This window comes from Ranitomeya imitator, chromosome 6 (genome assembly GCF_032444005.1).
Source record: "Ranitomeya imitator isolate aRanImi1 chromosome 6, aRanImi1.pri, whole genome shotgun sequence".
Taxonomy (NCBI): Eukaryota; Metazoa; Chordata; class Amphibia; order Anura; family Dendrobatidae; genus Ranitomeya; species Ranitomeya imitator.
Window position 1 is genome coordinate 247,666,992 of NC_091287.1, and position 20,075 is coordinate 247,687,066.

The window sequence follows — 20,075 nt, forward strand, 5'->3', positions numbered from 1 at the left end:
AGTGCTGGACTGTAAGCATAAAACCCACTTGTGAATGCTGGGCCCTCATATCACCTTCATAGAGTCTGCTTCTGATAGTTTGAGTAGAGACATGAAGTTAGTGGCCTATTGGAGATAATTTTGCAGGGCTCTGACACTGCTCCTCCTTGCCCAGAGGAGGTAGCAGTACTGCTGCTTGGTTGTTGTCCTCCTACGGCCTCCTCCACGTCTCCTGGTATCTACTCCATGCTCTGGACAATGTGCTGGCAGATGCTGCTAACTTTCTTGCCACAGCTCGCATTGATGTGCCATCCTGGATGAGCTGCTCTACTTGAGCAGCTTCTGTGGGTTTTAGACAATGCCTCATGCTACTATACAGTATCTCTAGGGGTGAGAGCAATGACAAAATGCAAACATGACCAAAACAGCCAAAAAGGATGAGAACATAGAAATGGGCTGTGGTCACCACCTGCAGAACCACTCCTTTTAAGGGTTTGTCTTGCTAATTGCCTATCATTTCTACCTGTCCTCTGTGCCATTTGTACAACATCAGGAGAAATGGATTCACAATCTGTGTTGCTTCATAACTGGGCAGGTTGATTTCACAGAAGTGTGATGGACTAGTTACATTGTGTAAGTGTTCCCTTTATTTTTTTTGAGCAGTGTATAATATAGAGGAAAATTAGGCAGTTTTTTAAAGTAAGGCACCTTAGCGCCCAAAATAACCTGAGGAGAAAAAAAAAAAAAAGCACTAAAGATTTTCTTCTGAACTTACCAATTGCTAGGCCATCACTGAAGTTGTGCAGTCCATCACCCATGATCACCATCCAAGCCAAAGTGGCAATTCCAGCATCCTTCAGCTCCTCGCGAGAGTACCGCTGTGAATGGCTGTGTGGGTGGTGGTTTTGATGGTGGTGGTGATGTAAGATATGGTGGTAGTCATGGTGGTGATGAATCAAGTCGTCAGACTGGCCTAGTGTGTCATGAAAGTGGGAATGACATTTGTTTTCACATCCCCTGGACACATATTCTTGGTAACTAGTTTCATCATGGGAATGAGCAATCATTACTTCTTCCTCCTCTTCTTCATGTGCATCAGGGTGTCCTGACTGGAAGTGATTCCCATCTTGTGCTTCACCCTCTGCATAGGTTTCATGATCTAGGTTTATGGTCGAAAGGAGAAAAAAAAACATTAGATATATGTAATTAAAAAAGTATTTCCATTTTAAATCAGCATCCCCACATCAGTAAGTAATATCCCCATATAATAAGGATGCCCTCACTTAATGATCAGTAGAGGTCCGAACTCTAGAACCTACATGGATCCAGATTAGAAAAGGCCGCTGATTAGTCCTTTCAAACTTTCCCTGCCACCAATTTCAGCGTGGCTCGATTGCAAAGCATAGGACCAGCGAATGGTGCAACCCACCTGGCATAAACAGTGATGAGGATACATCAGAATGGTTAGGGGGTCTCAGCTTGAAACCCACCCGATCATTACGTGCTGGCATATGACTACGATATGCTATCACTTACTGACATGGGAATACCTCCAAATCCAGGATACACTTGTCCTAGACTAAAATCAATTTTTTTCATAGTGACAGGAAACCTAGATACATATTTCAAATGTTACCTCATCAAACCACACCTTTTTAATCAAACTAGAATATGTTGTATGAACAGGTTCTTAAAAAGGTTCTCCCAGAATATATTACAGGACAAGTGATGCATGTCTGATTATTGTAGGCCCCCACCAATCCTGAGAGTAGAGGCCAAAACCCTTTGTTCCTCCTCACTGCAGTCAGAATGGAAAGGGGCTGCACAGCGCTCAGGTATCTGATGATCAGGTGTCTATGGACACTAAATCAAAAGCGAGTGGTCAAGTGCATTCAATATAGACCACAGTGAGGTGAAACAGGGATCGGACCCCCATTCTTGTGATTGGTAAAGTTCTAGGGCTGCAGTCACCAGCAATTAGGCATTCCATCACCCTGTGGAATAATATCAAAGAATAATGTCAAAGAAATACCTAGTTTTCTTTCACAGTGTAACACATGGACACTATAGGAAAATGCATTATGTATGCACACCTACACAAATAAATATACAGATATATGTTCGTGAACTAATACCTTTGAGTCAACACCCTTTTATACACTCAACACTAATTGCAAAACCAAGGAAGTTAAAAAATTATGGAAATCACAGGACAGACATAATGATATGCAAATTATTTAAAAAAAATGGAAACTAAATTTTCAAATCGTATATTCAGCATATAATAAGATCCACACACAAATACGCACACTTACATGCCTTGGAAAGCTATCAATGAGGTTATCTGTGGTTGTCTGAGGAAAGAGACTAACCTTTAACGCACTTGGGCAGGCAAATCATCAAAATCCACTCCTGGCAGCTCTCTCTAATTGCTGACTAATGATGCTGCATAACTGCTTGATGGAATACAAGACTGAAGACACTGCAGACTATGGTGGCACATTTAGGCCACACAGGCTACTTTAAGCCATTGTTGTAATGAAAAACAGCTCCTGTGACACTTGAGAAGTAGCCGTACAACTTGTTCCACCGCCAAATCAATCTAACACTGAGCTGTTGGGGATACCTGGAAAGATGACGAGAGGGGTCTGTCTAGTGTACACTATGCCATCACACAACAGCAAGAATAGGACTGGTATGACGTTCCTTGTGAAGGCCTCATCAAGGAGTAACCCATGATGAGTTCTCAGATTAAAAAAAAAAAAAAAAAAAAAAAGAGAAAAAAAATGGTGTGTTGTGATCTATTTTTTACTACAAGGGAAATTAGAGGTAACACACCAGGTAACACCAAGCTTAAGAAGTCAAAACAAACCATCTTTAGGTGTCTACGTACCAGATGTCCAGATACAGGTGGTTCCACTGACCTCACACCACCGCATTTCAAGGATATCATGACGCAGAGCAAAAGGACAATGAAGATTGGAATGGAGGGCTATCATCTTCAGCGACGAGTCCCGCTTTTATCTGGGACTCAGATTGGTCTAGAGACCATGTGGTAACACCATTAAAGAGAACTTCACGAGGGACCGTGAAATTGAGTTATTCAACAACTCAAGGCCACATGTTGCTTGTGCTACTGTGAGCAGTGTGTGTGTGTGGCCTAAATGTGCTTGACTGGCCTGCAATGTCCAGACTGGACTTCCATAGAGAACATATGGGACGTCATTGGTTGGCACTTGCAAAGGGAGCTGCCAGCGGAGGATTTTTATGAAGTGTGAGCCCAAATGAATTCAGCATACATGAATTTCTGCATGTGGTACTCGTACTTTATACTGAATAATGAGAACAGCATATCATTTACATATCTCTCGATTCTGTCATTTTCATACCTCCATGATTTTGCCTTCTTGGTGTTGCAATTTCAATGTTGATTAGAGTATGAAAAAACAACAGAGTATGTGTTTTGGGAGAAAGTCCATTTAAAGGAAACTAGAAAACTGCTTATTCCAGGAATTTCAATAACAAAAAAAAGCAAACGTACAGTACAGTGGACATGCTGATACAGATCATGGTCAAATCAGGACACTAAACTAAGGTTCCGCTTTTTGATAATGTCTATAGCAAACACCTAAATGACGACATGAAAATCAGCCATGAAGCTTTACTGATCTTTCTCTGGGGCAGTTTCTCTGTCCACAAACAATTGGCCCCTTTAGATTAAATGGTCCTGTATACCAAACCTCATTTTCTACATTTATTTGCAAAAAGCTTAATAACCCCTTAGTGACCAGGCCAATTTTTTTTTTTTTTTAAATCTGACCACTGTCACTTTATGTGGTAATAACTCTGGAACGCTTCAACGGATCCCATTGATTTGGAGTGTGTTTTTTGTGGCACATTATAAATTTATGTCAGTGGTAAGTTCAGGTTGATATGTTTTGAGTTTATAAAAAAATATCAGAAAATTTGACAAAAATTAAAAAAATAATAATAAAAAAAAAAAAAAATCAGCAATTTTCAAACTTTGAATGATTATTCCGTTAATCCTGATGGTCATACCATAGTAAAACATTAATAAATAACATTTCCCTCATATCCGCTTTACATCAGCACCATTTGTAAAACATTATGTTTTGTTAGCATTTAGGAGATTTAAAAAAAATGTAGCAGTCATTTTTCCTTTTTCCAGTGAAACTTACAAAATTATCTTTTTAGGGACCTATTCAGTTTTGAAGTAACTTTAGGGGCCCTATGTTTTGGAAACCACCAAAAGTGATATTTTAAAAACAGGGCCCCCTGACATACTGAAAATGGCTACCAGTTAGTTTATTAACCTTTGAAGTGCTTTTCAGGAATTAATGCAAAGTGACATGATAGGACTGAACAAGTATTTTTACCACATAAATGTCGTTAACTTCTGAACAGGTCGCTATATTTGTCAGACTCTAAGGCCGCTATTAGGCCGTGAATTGCCATGGCAAACATTAGGACCACATAATCATGTCTTCAGGGTGCCGATGGAGATAAAGAGGGAGAAGCCACACTGTTAACCATTTATATGATGAAGTCATTATTGACATTATTGTGGCTGATACAGCAAGTTGTTACAGCCGACAGCTGCTGGATTGTCTCCTGTATGGGGATGCTAGTCACTTATCTCATGTCAGTAAAAAGACAATGTATTGGTGGTCATTAAGGGGTTAAAGCAGAAGCCCTTTGAAATTACTGTATTTTCTGGCGTATAAGACTACTTTCTAACCCCTGAAAATCTTCTCAAAAGTCAGGTATTGTCTTATACGCCAGGTGTCGTCTTATAGGGCAGGTGCGGAGTAATCTGCGGTCGCCACATATTGTGGGGGGAGCAACCCCAATGACGAGGTGAGGGGGCACCTCACCGGGAAGGGGTAAGTGAAGCAGAGGCAGAGAAGGAGATAATAGGATACAAGGGCGAGCCAGATGAGTGAAAGAGGAGTGTTTTTCTAGGCACAGCACCACTCTCTCTTTTTTGCATAACCCAGGCATCCAAGACGCTGACAGTTTGCTTCACTTATACCTTCCTGGTCAGGAGCCCCCTCACCTAGTCATCGGGACCACTCCCCCCCCCCCCCCCCCCACTATATACGTCGACCGCAAATTGCTCCGCACCCACCCTATAAGACGACACCCGGCATATAAGACAACCCCCAACTTTTGAGAAGATTTTATATTTTAACTGGAAAAGTTGGGGGTCGTCTTATACGCCGGAAAATACGGTACTTTGTGTGTTTGCAGTTTCTCCATGGTATCTCATGTGCAGGCTACACATACAGTAACTAAGACCAGCTACACTTACGGGAACCCGATTCAGATGCCTCTTTTTCTTCGATATGTGAATGGTTTGACAGCTGCTTCTTAATTTCTATTTCCTCCTCATTTTCATTTTTCTTCTGATTCTTGAAGGACAAGAAATACATTTAAAGGTAAATTATGACAAGATAAAGAAAGCAAATTAATGATTGCTTTGTCTCCCCGCCACGGTCCGCCATGATTTATACTAGCAGTGCTGTATTCAGAGACCACTAGATAACTTCAGTGATCAGCCTTCGTCAGCGTAGATCTATATAAATGAAAACATTAGTGGTATTGGCTCCTTGGATTAAGTCTTACCTTAATCTATATACAGTTGTGTGACAACGGTGTTGGGCCCCTTCCCGATTTCCTATTCTTTTCCACGTTTGTCACACTTAAATATCTTTGTCTAATATTTACGTTTTGTTTGGTGATCTGAAACATTTAAGACAAAAGTGACTGACTGCCCCCCCCGACCTTAAAACATAAACCACATCTAATGTATATCTACTTCTTAAAATTAAACCTGGACAGCTTGTCATCTATCCACCCCTGAAATACCTGTTACCCCTCCACTAACCCTCTCTATACTAGTGGATGTAGACTTGGATAGCACTTGGCAAGTGAGATTGTGGATAATAGTCAATTGTGGCCCTAAATTTAGGAACACTTCCCATGTCTTCTCTCCCCCTTTCTCACATAGGGGACTATCAATAATGGAAGTTTGAGTTTACAGATTGCAAGTATTTTACCAAAAAACAATGCGGCAAATTTGGCAGCAGAGCACAAAACCAAAACATATTAACCCATCCTAAATACCCACTTGTACCTCTAGATAGCAGCCTAACTGCTACACAACCCTTCCCTTTCCCATATGCTTCATATGCCCACCTCTCTCGGTCAGCCCCTCACAAGTTCTCCATCTAGTTGTAACATCCATTTTGCCAATGACTTCAACCTCTTGTAAATCTCATTCCACGTGACATTCTCTAACCCTACATACCCTCACCGAGGACAGAACATACCCAAGTCTACAAACTAGCCACGGCCCCATGCTACCTTTTGCAAATTTTACCCCAAGTTATTACACAGATTGAAGGATCTATATAAATAAATCATACATAATTTGTCCAAGATACCAAACACACTTTGTTGGATTTCACACACGGCAGATTGGCTGCAAAAATGTCTGCAATTATAAGTTCCATACACATGAACGTGGTTGTTTCCACATCAAGTGCGTCAATCTCTGCAAGTCCGAATCAAATGAATGAGACAAACAAAACATTTCTACGAAGTGATATACAGTATATACTCGAGTATAAGCCGAGATTTTCAGCCCAAATTTTTGGGCTGAAAGTGCCCCTCACGGCTTATACTCGAGTCACGGTGGGCGGCAGGGGCGGCTGGTGAGGGGGAGAGGGTGCTGAGGCACACTCACCTAGTCCCGGCGCTCCCCCTGCCTGTCACACTGTCTTCGGGTGCCGCAGCTCTTCCCCTGTTCAGCGGTCACGTGGGACCGCTCATTAGAGAAATGAATATGGACTCCACCTCCCATAGGGGTGGAGCCACATTCATTCCTCTGAGCGGTGCCAGTGACCGCTGACAGAGAAAGAGCTGCGGCACCCGAAGACAGTGTGACAGGCAGGGGGAGCGTCAGGAGCGCCGGGACTAGGTGAGTATTTTATATTCACCTATCCCCGTTCCACACGCCGGGCCCCTCTCCATTTTCCCGGCGTCGCTCCGCTCTGACTGTGCAGGTCAGAGGGCGTGATGACGCATATAGTGTGTGCGGCGCCCTCTGCCTGATCAGTCAGTGCAGAGAGACGCCGGGATGGGACGCTGAGGAGCTGCAAGCAAGAGAGAGGAGTATGGCATTTTTTTTTTTTTATTATTGCAGCAGCAATGGCACAGCTTTATACGGAGCATCTATGGGGCAAAAATTAACGGTGCAGAGCACTATATGGCACACCTTTCTATGGTACATCTATGGGGCAATAATGAACGGTGAAGAGCACTATATGGCACAGCTATGGGGCCATAATGAACGGTTTGGAACATCTATTTTTATTTTTGAAATTCACCGGTAGCTGCTGCATTTTCCACCCTAGGCTTATACTCGAGTCAATAAGTTTTCCCAGTTTTTTGTGGCAAAATTAGGGGGGAGGGGTCGGCTTATACTCGGGTCGGCTTAAACTCGAGTATATACGGTATTTGCAGACTAGAAGTTGCACCGGACCATAAGATGCAACTAAGTTTTAGTTGAAAAAATATGGGATCATCTTCTTGAAAGATCAGTCACTGGCTGACACAAGCAGGGCTAGGAGCATGAGTCTGGTTCGGCTTATGAGAAAGACTAATGTAATTGAGCAGAGTGGACAGGCACACTGACCTGGCACATCCGCAATTCACAGACGTTACCGGTCTTTGTTTTAGTACAGCCCTCTGATACATATCTAGCCCTTAAAACACGTCAAACTCTGGCTCGGAGCGAGTATATTTGGCCCAGCAGGCGGGTCCCCTGAATATATTAAGCACACGACATCGGCTTGATACTGATATAGTTGAAAGCAATGATGGAGGAAGGAGCGCCCACATCATTCCCCCTCTGCGTCTGTGGTCTCAGCACAGCGGGCGCGATAATGTCATTACAACGCATCTGCTGTACCAAGATGTGTAGAGGTTTTGAAAACATTGTGAAGAGACCAGGGCAGAGCAAGAACAGGCAGTGGTATTTATTTTTTTTAATGTCGGACCTATTATACTATATTGAGCACCATGTGGGGTCCAACATACTGAATGGAGCACCTTGTGTGGTCCAACATACTGAATGGAGCACCATATGGGGTCAACATACTGAATGGAGCACCATGTGGGGACAACATACTGAATGGAGCACAAGGTGGGGTCAACATACTGAATGGAGCACAATGTGGGGTCAACATACTGAATGGAGCACAATGTGGGGTCAACATACTGAATGGAGCACCATGTGGGGTCAACATACTGAATGGAACATCATGTATGGTCAATATACTAAATGGAGCACTATGTGGGGATTACAGCTGGAGAATCATTCTGTCCTGGGATCACAAGTCTTTGTTGGGAGGATTGAGGAAGGGGGGGGGGGGGTACAGTAGGGTCATACCATATGTGTGGAGGGTACTGTGGAGGTATTATACTGTGTTTGGGGCAGCTGTGTTTGCATCATTCTTTATCTGTATTACTCAAGGTTTTTTTATCCTTTATTATTACATATATAAACTAGGCCAGTGGGCCATATGCTTTCTACTGACCTTACATAGAATACAATATTGGAATAATATCTTAAGATCTATTAATTAAAATGTACTTTGTGGGACAACACCTTCAAGTTTGTTTCCATATGAAAAAAGTTAATTGTTCTAGTTGATGAGAAAAAAAACTTCCCAATTGTAGACTTTTCTTTTACTAAATACTAAGGTTGGCCCGTGACTATTTTGGCCCTCTGTGTATTTGAGTTTGACATCCCTGTCCTGAAAACTCACTATCCTGAAGCAGACAGGGGAAAGATTGAACTTGCCCCCAGATTCTGAAGGTGAGAGCAGCATGCAGACCTTCTCAGCCCCTGCTAGATGACCTTCATCCACATTCCTTTCCCTGCAATCACACTACTTGCAGCAATGGAGGGCAGAGAGCAGAATAGTCACAGGTACCTCCTAGTCACTGCAGAGCAATGAGCCATCCTTGCTGGCTCCCCTCCCCCAGTCACCGCACACTCGGGGAAATGCAGAAGCATGGCAGCTGACCCCAGCAAGACTTTCATAAGAGGAAATCAACCAGTGCACAGCACTATTTTTTTTTTTTTTTTTAAAGATAACTTTACACTATAAAGGCACTAGAATGTTAGCCTCCATTTTCTGGGCTAAAAAGTGCATTTTCTAACCAGAAAAACAATTGTTTTGTGTGATTTCACACCAACTCAAAACTGTATTTATAAAGTCCAGCGACCATTGCTGTGGCAGAGATTTGTACCTTCTGTTTCTTGTCTTTATATTGTTTGATCAATGTGATCAAATGCTCCACAAGGAACATAAAATAGAGACCTCCCAGGGCGGTGAGACCCTTCAGCTTTGCATCCAAGTGAGAATTGGCTTGGGCTTCATCTTCATGAGTTTTATTCACTAATCCACCATTAGTATGGTAATGTCCTGACTGGGACTGGGGGAAGGAATAAAAAAAAGAAAGTTAATATTCCACATATAACATCTGTGGTAGCAGCTTTCTTGGACCATCACAGCTTTACAGCATCGCTTATGTCTTGGAGCCATTACTGGAGCTTTCCCAGAGTTACTGAGAAGAAGTCCTGGCCCAATGGAGAATGTAGAAGTGTAGCCATACAGATGCCACACAAACAAAAATCAGGAATCCAAAAACATACATTTTCCACGTTCAGGATTTTATTTCATTTTGTCCACAAATATAAAGCAAAAAAAATAATCATGGAGACAGGTCCTTTTATATCAATGTCATGGATGACAATCACCCACACAAGTCTATGGGTCCATGAAAACATCACAAATGGCACACAGACGATTGAGTACGGTCCTAGAATAACACTGCAATGGATAGGAGAAACATTGGAATTTATTCATTTTTACATATGTGAAAATCACTGATAAAACTAATCGTAAAAACTAGTGATGAGCGAATATACTCGTTACTCGAGATTTCCCGAGCATGCTCGGGTGTCCTCTGAGTATTTTTTAGTGCTCGAAGATTTAGTTTTCCTTGCAGCAGCTGAATGATTTACATCTTTTAGCCTGCTTGATTACATGTGGGGATTCCCTAGCAACTAGGCAACCCCCACATGTACTTATGCTGGCTAACAGATGTAAATCATTCAGCTACGGCGATGAAAACTAAATCTCCGGGTACTAAAAAATAGTCGGAGGACACCCAAGCATGCACGAAAAATCTCGAGTGCCGAGTATACTCACTCATCACCAGTAAAAACGTATACATTGACCGAATATTGAAAAACTCAAAACCAAAGAACACTGATGAGACAAGGACTATTTTTTTTTTTAAAGTGTTAAAAATCACAGACGACTGAATGAGGCTTAAACCATCATTAAATCGAGGTAATGTGAGAAGTATTTATTTTTTGTGTGTAAGTAAAGAGCAGCAAAATGGGGTACATTGTTACAATAAGAGGACCAGGACAAGGGTGGGGGGCCTTACTAGAGGACGGGGGTCATAACAGGATTGGAGCCAAAATGACTGCGAGGCCAATTCTAAAACTATATTACTGTATGGGGAAGACTGGGGGCAAAAAAATAAATAAATAAAAGAATGAAAAAATATTGTAATAATATTTGGCCACTAAAAATTGAAGTAAAAGAGTAGACCTGCACCATGACCGATATGATAAACACAATTAAAAAATAATTCAAAAAAAGTCAGTCCTATAGAAAAATAATTGTATTATTGAAAATGCAGTCTTCTCCAGCAACGATCACGGCCCTTCATATCTAATTTTTTTCTATGTGGGGTCCATTTACCTGGCTGAGTTTAAGACCCCTAATTTAGGCAGAAGTGACCAAAACTGTTGTGTAAACACAAACAGTCGCAAAGTTTTTGTGCAACAGGTCGTGTATTTTTCTTCACCCGCTTCTGATTTTTTCCATTCTGCTTCCCAAAGATCGCAATAAGGCTTGGCGCACGTTTATCCTGCGCTCTGCACTGAGAGCTTGCACCAGAATTTTCGTGTAAATCTCTGAAATACATGATTCAGACGGAACCTCTGGCGGACGATTCCATATAATGAGGCAGATGGAGGCACTGTGAATGCCGTCTGACCTGTGACTCGGCGGTGTCTGTCTTGTTAGGATTGCATATAAAAGTGTCGTCAGCCACAGTTTTGTTTCCTTCTGAAAAGAACACCGTTTTACAGAGGCCAGAGTAACTCTCCTGCCTCATTATAGTGAATGGATCTCTCAGGGGTTTCATCTGAATTACGTCACTCAGATTTAGATGGAAACCAAAAAGTAAGTGGTCATGGCACCTGCAAACCATAACAGTAAAATCTGGGGCTCCTTGCCTTCTGAGCTTTGCACTTTGCCTGAGAAATATTTGCCGATTACATGTAGGGTATTGGCACACACAGAGAAAAAATGGACGTCAGTTTGTTGTAAAAGAAATACCTATTAGCCCCTAGAAAAGTTAAAAATTTGTGGCTAAAAACATTTTAGTGGTAAAAATGTAATTTATTCTTTCTTCACCACTCAGTGGTATAAAATTTTGTGAGGCCCATGTGGTGTCAATATGATCACTGCACCACTAGATGGATTCATTGGGGAGCATAGTTTGCAAAATGATATAAATATATAGGGGATTTCTGTTCTGGCACAGTGACACGGAACCTTCAAACCATTCCAGCAAAATATGAACTCTGATATTGCGCCTCTTCCAGTCAGAGCTTTATACTGTGCCTCAAAAGTAGTATTCCCCCCATATGGGGTATTGGCGTACTCAAGAGAAATTGCACAAAAAAGTGTATGGTAAAATTTTTCCTGCTACCCTTTTGAAAATGCAAAATTTAGGGCCAAAATAACGTTTGTCAGGAAAGTGTGATTTTATTTATTTTCGCGGCTCAACGTTACAAACCTTGTGACGCACCGGGGGTTCAAGGTGCTCACCACATATCTAAATACATTCCTTGAGGGGTCTAGTTTCCAAAACTGTCACTTGTGGGGGATTTTCCACTGTTTAGGCACATCAGAGGCTATCCAAATGCGACATGGCATCTGCCAATTGTTCCAGCAAACTTTGCATTCAAAAAGTCAAATAGCGCTCCTTCCTTTCCGAGCTCTGCCATGTGCCCAAACAGTGGTTTTCTCCCTCATTTGGGGTATCGGCATGCTCCAGAGAAATTACAACAAATTTTTGAGTCCATTTTTTTTCCTGTTACACTTATCAAAATAAAAACAATTGTATCTGAAGTAAATTTTTTGTGATTAACCCCTTTCTACCATTGGACGTACGGTACTATTCCGTCCATGTGGGGTGGGCCCTACTTCCCAAGGACGGGACAGTACGTCCAGAGCGATCAGCCGCGCTCATGGGGGGAGCGCGGCCGAGTGTCAGCTGACTATCGCAGGTGACATCCGGCACTATGTGCCAGGAGCGGTCACGGACCCAAACATGATCGCAGTGTTCTGGCGGTATAGGGAAGCATCGCGCAGGGAGGGGGCTCCCTGCGTGCTTCCCTGAGACCCTCGGAGCAACGCGATGTGATCGTGTTGCTGTGAGGGTCTCTTACCTCCTCCCTGCAGGCCCGGATCCAAAGTAGCCTAAATTAAAAAAAAATATTGTTCCAATAAATACATTCCTTTATCTAAATAAAAAACAAACAAAAAAAAAACAATAAAAGTACACATATTTAGTATCGCCGCATCCGTAACAACCCGACCTATAAAACTGTCCCACTAGTTAACCCCTTCAGTGAACACCATAAAAAAAATCAAACCGCTTTATCATACCGCCAAAAAGTGGAATAACGTGATCAAAAAGACGGATATTTAAAAAAAAAAAAAAAAAAAACACATGGCACCGCTGAAAACGTCATCTTGTCCCGCAATAAAACGAGCCGCCATACAGCATCATCAGCGAAAAAATAAAAAAGTTATAGTCCACAGAATAAAGCGATGCAAAAACCGGTTTTTACGTACCGGTAATAGGATTTTACAGAGTCCACGACAGCAACCACAACGAGAGAGGGGATCCGCCCACCTTCCGGACAGGAACCTACAGGTTAAAAAGGGGCGGTCCCCCTCGCCCTCCAGTTTGTGTTCCAGAGTACAAGGGTTACCGCCAATGAATCAGTACATGACAATATCATATTAACAATACTAAATACCACCACCTCTATAGAGTGAACTCTACGGCACACCCTCCAACAGAGTGCAGGAATAAGTAACTAAATACGGGGGGGGGAATGTATGGGTGCTGTCGTGGACTCTGTAAAATCCTATTACCGGTACGTAAAAACGGGTTTTCCTATCGCCACGACAGCACCCACAACAAGAGACTTTCAAAGACTATTTAACTGGGAGGGACCACAGCACTAAGTACTGAACGGCCAAACTGTAAGCTGGAATTAGCAGATAGATCAAGGCGATAGTGCTTATAAAAGGTGGAAGGTGATGACCAAGTTGCCGCCTTACATATCATTTCAATGGGGACATCTGCCTTCTCCGCCCAGGATGATGCCATGGCCCGAGTGGAGTGCGCCCTGATGCCTTCTGGTGGTGTTACTCCCTTGGCAGAATAGGCAAGACATATCGCTTCTCTAATCCATCTAGCGATAGAGTTCTTCGTGACACCAGAACCCTTTTTCCGATTCTGGAAAGAAACAAACAGAGCCCTACTCTGTCTCCAGCTTTGTGTCCTATCCAGGTATTCTAATATCGCCCTCTTTACATCTAGAGTATGATATTTTTTCTCCTCTTCTGAACCTGGATCTTCATAGAAGGATGGTAAATAAATCTCCTGACTTCTATGAAATTTAGATGCTACTTTTGGTAAATATGCAGGATCAGGCTTTAAGACAATATTATCCTGGAGAATTATTAGATAGGGAGGATCTACTGATAACGCATGTATATCACTGACCCTCCTGGCAGATGTTAATGCTAAGAGTAGAGCTGTTTTTAAGGTTAAATTTTTTATTGAAATAGAGTCTAATGGCTCGAACGGAGGTTCAGTCAACGCCTCAAGTACCAAATTTAAATCCCAAGGGGGTATTCTTACAATATGGATTGGGTTAGAACGCTGACATGCCTTAATAAATCTAGCAACCCATCTATTACCAGCTACATCACTGTTATATAGAGCTCCCAAGGCTGAAACATGAACTCTTAGAGTGTTGACCGCTAAGCCCAATTCCCAGCCTTTCTGAAGGAATTCTAAAATAGCTGAAATCGGAGCCTTATCTCCTAATGGTTGCTGATGAAACAAAAGGAATTTTTTCCAAATTTTTGAGTAAATCTTTGTAGTGACCTCCTTTCTACTTTTCAATAAAGTAGCTATTAAAAGCGTTAGAGAACCCCCTCTCCCTCAGAAGCTCCCTCTCAAATTCCAGGCCGTTAAGTGAAGAGTCTCCAAATTTGGATGATGAAATGGACCCTGAGAGAGGAGTTCCGGAACCACTGGCAACACCCAGGGATCGGTCACAGACATTGTCATGAGGAGAGAGAACCAAGGCCTCCTGGGCCAGAAGGGGGCGATTAAGATCACTCTGGCTCTTTCCTCCCGGATCTTCCTGAGAACTATCGGAATCAGACACATTGGGGGAAAGGCATATGCCAGCTGGAAGTCCCAACGGACACGAAGGGAATCCACTATAAATGGTTGGTCTGTTATATGTAAGGATGCGAACTTCCTGACCTTCCTGTTCCTCCTCGTAGCAAACAGATCTATTGTCGGCAACCCCCACAGATTGACTATCTGATCGAATATCTGTTGGTTTAGGGACCACTCTCCCTGACGAAGGGAATGGCAACTGAGGTAGTCCGCCTCTATATTGAGTTCCCCTCTTATATGTACTGCCGACAGGGATTGTAAGTGTTTCTCGGCCAGGGACAATATCTGTGCTGTAGTTGTCATCAGGGATCGAGACCTTGTCCCCCCCTGATGATTGATGTAGGCTACCACAGTCATATTGTCTGTTTGTATCTGTACATGCGTATTCCTCAGGGATGGTAGTAAGGAAAGAAGAGCCTGATAGACTGCAGTAAGCTCTCTTAGATTCGAGGAATTCTGGGACTCCTGACTCGACCATCGCCCTTGGGTTAGAATGTCTCCCATATGGGCTCCCCAACCGAACGGGCTGGCATCTGTTGTAACTGTATTGTTCGGAGTGATGGTCCAGAGAACTCCTTTTGACAAATGTGCTGGATTGAGCCACCATCTCAGATCGTGAAGAGTGGCGGGTGATAATTTGAACTTTCTGCTCAGAGCACCGTGAAGATCTTTTTCTGCTCGAAGAACTTCGTACTGAAGTATTCGGGTATGAGCCTGAGCCCATCTTACCGCCGATATACACGCAGTCAAAGATCCTAGTAGAGACATTGCGTCTCTTAAACTTAAGTTTGGAGCTTTTCTTACGGCCGTGATCCTTTGAACGATCTTCCGCTTCTTGTCTTCTGGTAGAAAGGATGACTGATCTTCTGAGTCTAGAAGAACTCCTAGGAACATTTGACGTCTTGTGGGTTCCAGTTTTGACTTTTCCCAGTTGATTATCCATCCGAGTTCCTGTAGGGATGATATTATGGCATTTACCCTAGACGTACACTGGTCAATTGAATTTCCTACTATCAAAAAATCGTCTAGATAGGGCACCACAAGGGTTTCTCTTTCCCTAATATGGGCCATTACTTCAGAAACAACCTTAGTAAAAACTCTAGGTGCCATGGACAGGCCAAAGGGCATTGCCAAAAATTGAAAATGTTTAATCTGATGGTTTACCCATACTGCCATCCTGAGGAATTGCTGGTGATTTCTGTGAACTGGAAGATGGTAGTACGCATCTTTTAGATCCAAGACCGACATGTAGCACCTAGGAAACAAAAGCTTAGTTGTTGACTTAATGGATTCCATCTTAAAAGCGTGGTACTGAAGATATCTATTCAATTTACGTAAATTTATGATAGTCCTAAAGGACCCATCAGGTTTAGAGATTAAGAATAGCGGAGAATAAAAGCCTGTCTTCTCCTGACGTTTTGGGACTTCTTCGATAACTCGCTTTGTAAGCAATTGTTGAATCTCTAATTCTAAGGCCTGTTGTTGGGCCGGAGTGTCCAGTGATGTTATCACAAAATGATCTGGGGGAGTTCTCAAAAATTCTAATTTTAATCCGGACTCAACCACCCCCATTATCCAGGCACTAGAAGTAATCTTTTTCCATCTATCTGAGAAGAACTTTAGTCTTCCCCCTACTGGTAGAACTGTTCTATCTGTAGTTACGTCTACGTCTTGAGAAAGATGAAGGGTTCTTATAGTATCCACCTTTCTTCTTATGATCTGATGTTTCCGAATCGCGATTATACCCCTGCTGGTCTGGCTGGAATCTCCTGAAGGGCATGCGTCTTCGGAAGGCGTTCCTAAAAGTGGGATTAAACGTTTTAGGAAATCCCTTCTTCCTATCTTCTGCCTTTGCAAGGATGTCATCCAGCACCGGGCCGAATAGGTACTCACCCCTACATGGAATGGAGCAAAGTTTGGCCTTAGCCTGGGCATCCCCCTTCCATGTCTTTAGCCATAGAGCCCGTCTGGCTGCATTCGAAAGACCTGCCGATCTTGCAGCAAATTTCAGAGAATCAATTGAGGCGTCTGCTAGATAAGCTGCTCCTTCTCTGACCTGAGACAGGGAATTCAGCAACTTATCCCTGGGTACCTTCGCTTTAAGCTGCTCCTCCAGCTGAGTCACCCAGACCATGATTGATCTGGCCATACAGGTGCCTGCAATAGCCGGCTTAAAGGCTCCAGATGATGACTCCCATAGTTTTTTAAGGAGCATGTCAGCCTTTCTGTCTGAAGGATCCTTGAGGAGCCCTACATCTTCTAACGGAAGTGAGGCTGTTTTTGAAGTAGAGGCTACTGCCGCATCTATTTTAGGAACCTTCATCCACTGTGACAAAGTGTCATCTTCAAAGGGGTACCTTCTTTTTGCCGCTGAAGGTAAGAACCCTTTATCCAGCTTGTCCCACTCCCGTTTGACCAGATCTTTAACAGAATCCACCACTGGGAAGGCTTTCCGACTTCTCTGGCTCAGCCCTGCGAACATGATCTCCTGGGTTGTTTTTGGTTCTTTACTCTCTGCAACCCCCATAGTTGCACGGACTGCCTTAATTAAGGTTTCCATACCCTCCATGGAAAAGCAAGGTCTTCCCTCCTCATCTGAAGAGGATGCCGAAGAACTTTCCGAGCACTCGCCTTCTTGTACTGAAGGGCTGGAATCGGACACCAACTCCACACTGCTTTTTTCATGCCGTCTGGTTTTAAGGGATGATTTTATTTCTTCCCTAATTACTTCCCTCAGATCCGATACCCGGAGAGGGGCCTCTTCTTCCAACATACGACATATGCATAATTGGCATAACTTTTTAACATAGGTGTCAGGTAGAGGCTCTGTGCATACAGCACACTGCTTATGCTTGGATTTGGAGACCTTTTTCCCCTATAATAAAGCATAGTGTAGAAAAACGGCTGTATCAGGCAATGGTTTACATATTACACTCACCACTGCTGAAAAAATGTAGAGTACCGGTTTTTGAGGGGGTGAGGCGCGACGTGACGCTGGTTTGCCAGGATCCTGCTGCCCACGTTCGCCGCTATGAGACCTGTGCTCTCCTGCCTGTCGGTGTTCAGCGTCTCCTGCTGAAGACATATTGCCGCACACACATCTCACCTGAGCGCTGCTCCTTTTCAAAAGTCCCGCGCTCCTCCTCCCGGTCTCCTCCGGAAGTCGATCGATCACTTCCGGGTCATAAGCGCCGACCTGCTCCCGCAGCGTCGCGCGCGTGTGGACGACCCAGGGCGGCGTGCCTTCCCCTGGGAACGCCACTTCGGCATTCAGCCGCTCCTTGCCAGACGAGGGGGGAAGCTGGACACAGGACTTCCCCCGACGCTGCTTCCGGGCCCCCGACTCTGCCGTTCTCACCCGGACACCGCACAGAGGCTTGGCGGACCCGGGTAGGTGAAACGACCTGTAGGCTCCCGCCGTCCGGACAGGAACCCAAACTGGAGGGCGAGGGGGACCGCCCCTTTTTAACCTGTAGGTTCCTGTCCGGAAGGTGGGCGGATCCCCTCTCTCGTTGTGGGTGCTGTCGTGGCGATAGGAAAATAATTATTTTTTCTATAAAATAGTTTTTATCGTATAAAAGCGCCAAAACATAAAAAAAGATATAAATGGAGGTATCACTGTAAATCGTACTGACCCGAAGAATAAAACTGCTTTAACCATTTTACCAAAATGAATAGAATAGCTGGTTTTTGGTCATTCTGCCTAAAAAAAAAAAAAAAAATCGGAATAAATATATAAATTATAGCTCTCAAAATATGGTAACGCAAAAAATATTTTTTGCAATAAAAAGCGTTTTTTTTAGTGTGTGACGGCTGCCAATCATAAAATTCCGCTAAAAAACTTGCTATAAATAGTAAATCAAACCCCCCCTCATCACCACTGGGCAGCACAGTGGCTCAGTGGATAACACTGCAGCCTTGCAGCGCTGGGGTCCTGGGTTCTAATCCCACCTTGGACACCATCTGCAAGGAGTTTGTAAGTTCTCCCCGTGTTTGCGTGGGTTTCCTCCGGGCACTCCGGTTTCCTCCCACATTCCAAAGACATACTGTTTAGGGAATTTAGATTGTGAGCCCCATCGGGTACAGTGATGATGTGTGCAAAACTGTAAAGCGCTGCGGAATATGTTTGCGCTATATAAAAATAAAGATTATTATTATTATCATCACCCCCTTAGGGAAAAATAAAAAAAAAATGTATTTCCATTTTCCCATTAGAGCTAGGGTTAGTGTTGGGGCTGGGGCTAGGGTTACATTTACAGTTGGGATTAGGGTTAGGGGTGTGTCAGGGTTACCATTGAGATTAAGGTTAGGGGTGTGTTTGGATTAGGGTTTCAGTTAGAATTGGGGGGTTTCCACTGTTCAGGCACATCAGGGGATCTCCAAACGCAACATGGCGTCCAATCTCAATTCCAGCCAATTCTGCGTTGAAAAAGTAAAACAGTGCTCCTTCCCTTCCAAGCTCACCCGTGCACCCAAACAGGAGTTTACCCCAACATAAGGGGTATCAGCGTACTCAGGACACATTGGGCAACAGCTTTTGGGGTCCAATTTCTCCTGTTACCCTTGGGAAAATACAAAACTGTGGGCTAAAAAATAATTTTTGTGGGAATTTTTTTTTTTTTTTTTCACGGCTCTGCGTTATAAACTTTAGTGAAACACTTGGGGGTTCAAAGCTCTCAACACATCTAGATGACTTCCTTAGGGGGTCTACTTTCCAAAATGGTGTCACTTGTGGGGGGTTTCAATGTTTAGGTACATCAGTGTCTCTCCAAACGCAACATGGCATCCCATCTCAATTCCTGTCAATTTTGCATTGAAAAGTCAAACGGCGCTCCTTCCCTTCCGAGCTCTGCCATGCACCCAAACAGTGGTTTACCCCCACATATGGGGTACTGGAATACTCAGGACAAATTGTACAACAACTTTTGGGATCCATTTTCTCATGTTACCCTTGGTAAAATAAAACAAATTGGAGCTGAAGTAAATTTGTGAAAAAAAGTTAAATGTTCATTTTTATTTAAACATTCCAAAAATTCCTGTGAATCACCTGAAGGGTTAATAACCTTCTTGAATGTGGTTTTCAGCACCTTGAGGAGTGCAGTTTTTAGAATGGTGTCACACGTGGGTATTTTCTATCATATAGACCCCTCAAAATGACTTCAAATGAGATGTGGTCCCTAAAATGAAATGTTATAAAAATGAGAAATTGCTGGTCAACTTTTAACCCTTATAACTCCCTAACAAAAAAAAAAAAAAAAAATGGTGGTTCCAAAATTGTGCTGATGTAAAGTAGACATGTGGGAAATGCTACTTAAGTATTTTGTGTGACATATCTCTGTGATTTAATTGCATAAAAATTCAAAGTTGGAAAACTGCAACATTTTCAAAACTGTCGCCAAATTTCAGTTTTTTTCACAAATAAA

General features: G+C 43.1%; 1 protein-coding gene across 1 annotated transcript in view; it reads right to left on the reverse strand.

The window, feature by feature from the left end:
- SLC39A6 (solute carrier family 39 member 6) overlaps positions 1–20,075 on the reverse strand; it is a 47,749-nt gene that overhangs the window by 14,817 nt on the left and 12,857 nt on the right. Inside the window, exons 4-6 of the mRNA XM_069730572.1 lie at positions 9,322–9,507; positions 5,312–5,411; positions 755–1,138 (exon numbers count right to left, since the gene is read on the reverse strand). Coding sequence (XP_069586673.1) covers positions 755–1,138; positions 5,312–5,411; positions 9,322–9,507 — 670 coding nt within the window. The remainder of the gene's footprint in view (positions 1–754; positions 1,139–5,311; positions 5,412–9,321; positions 9,508–20,075) is intronic.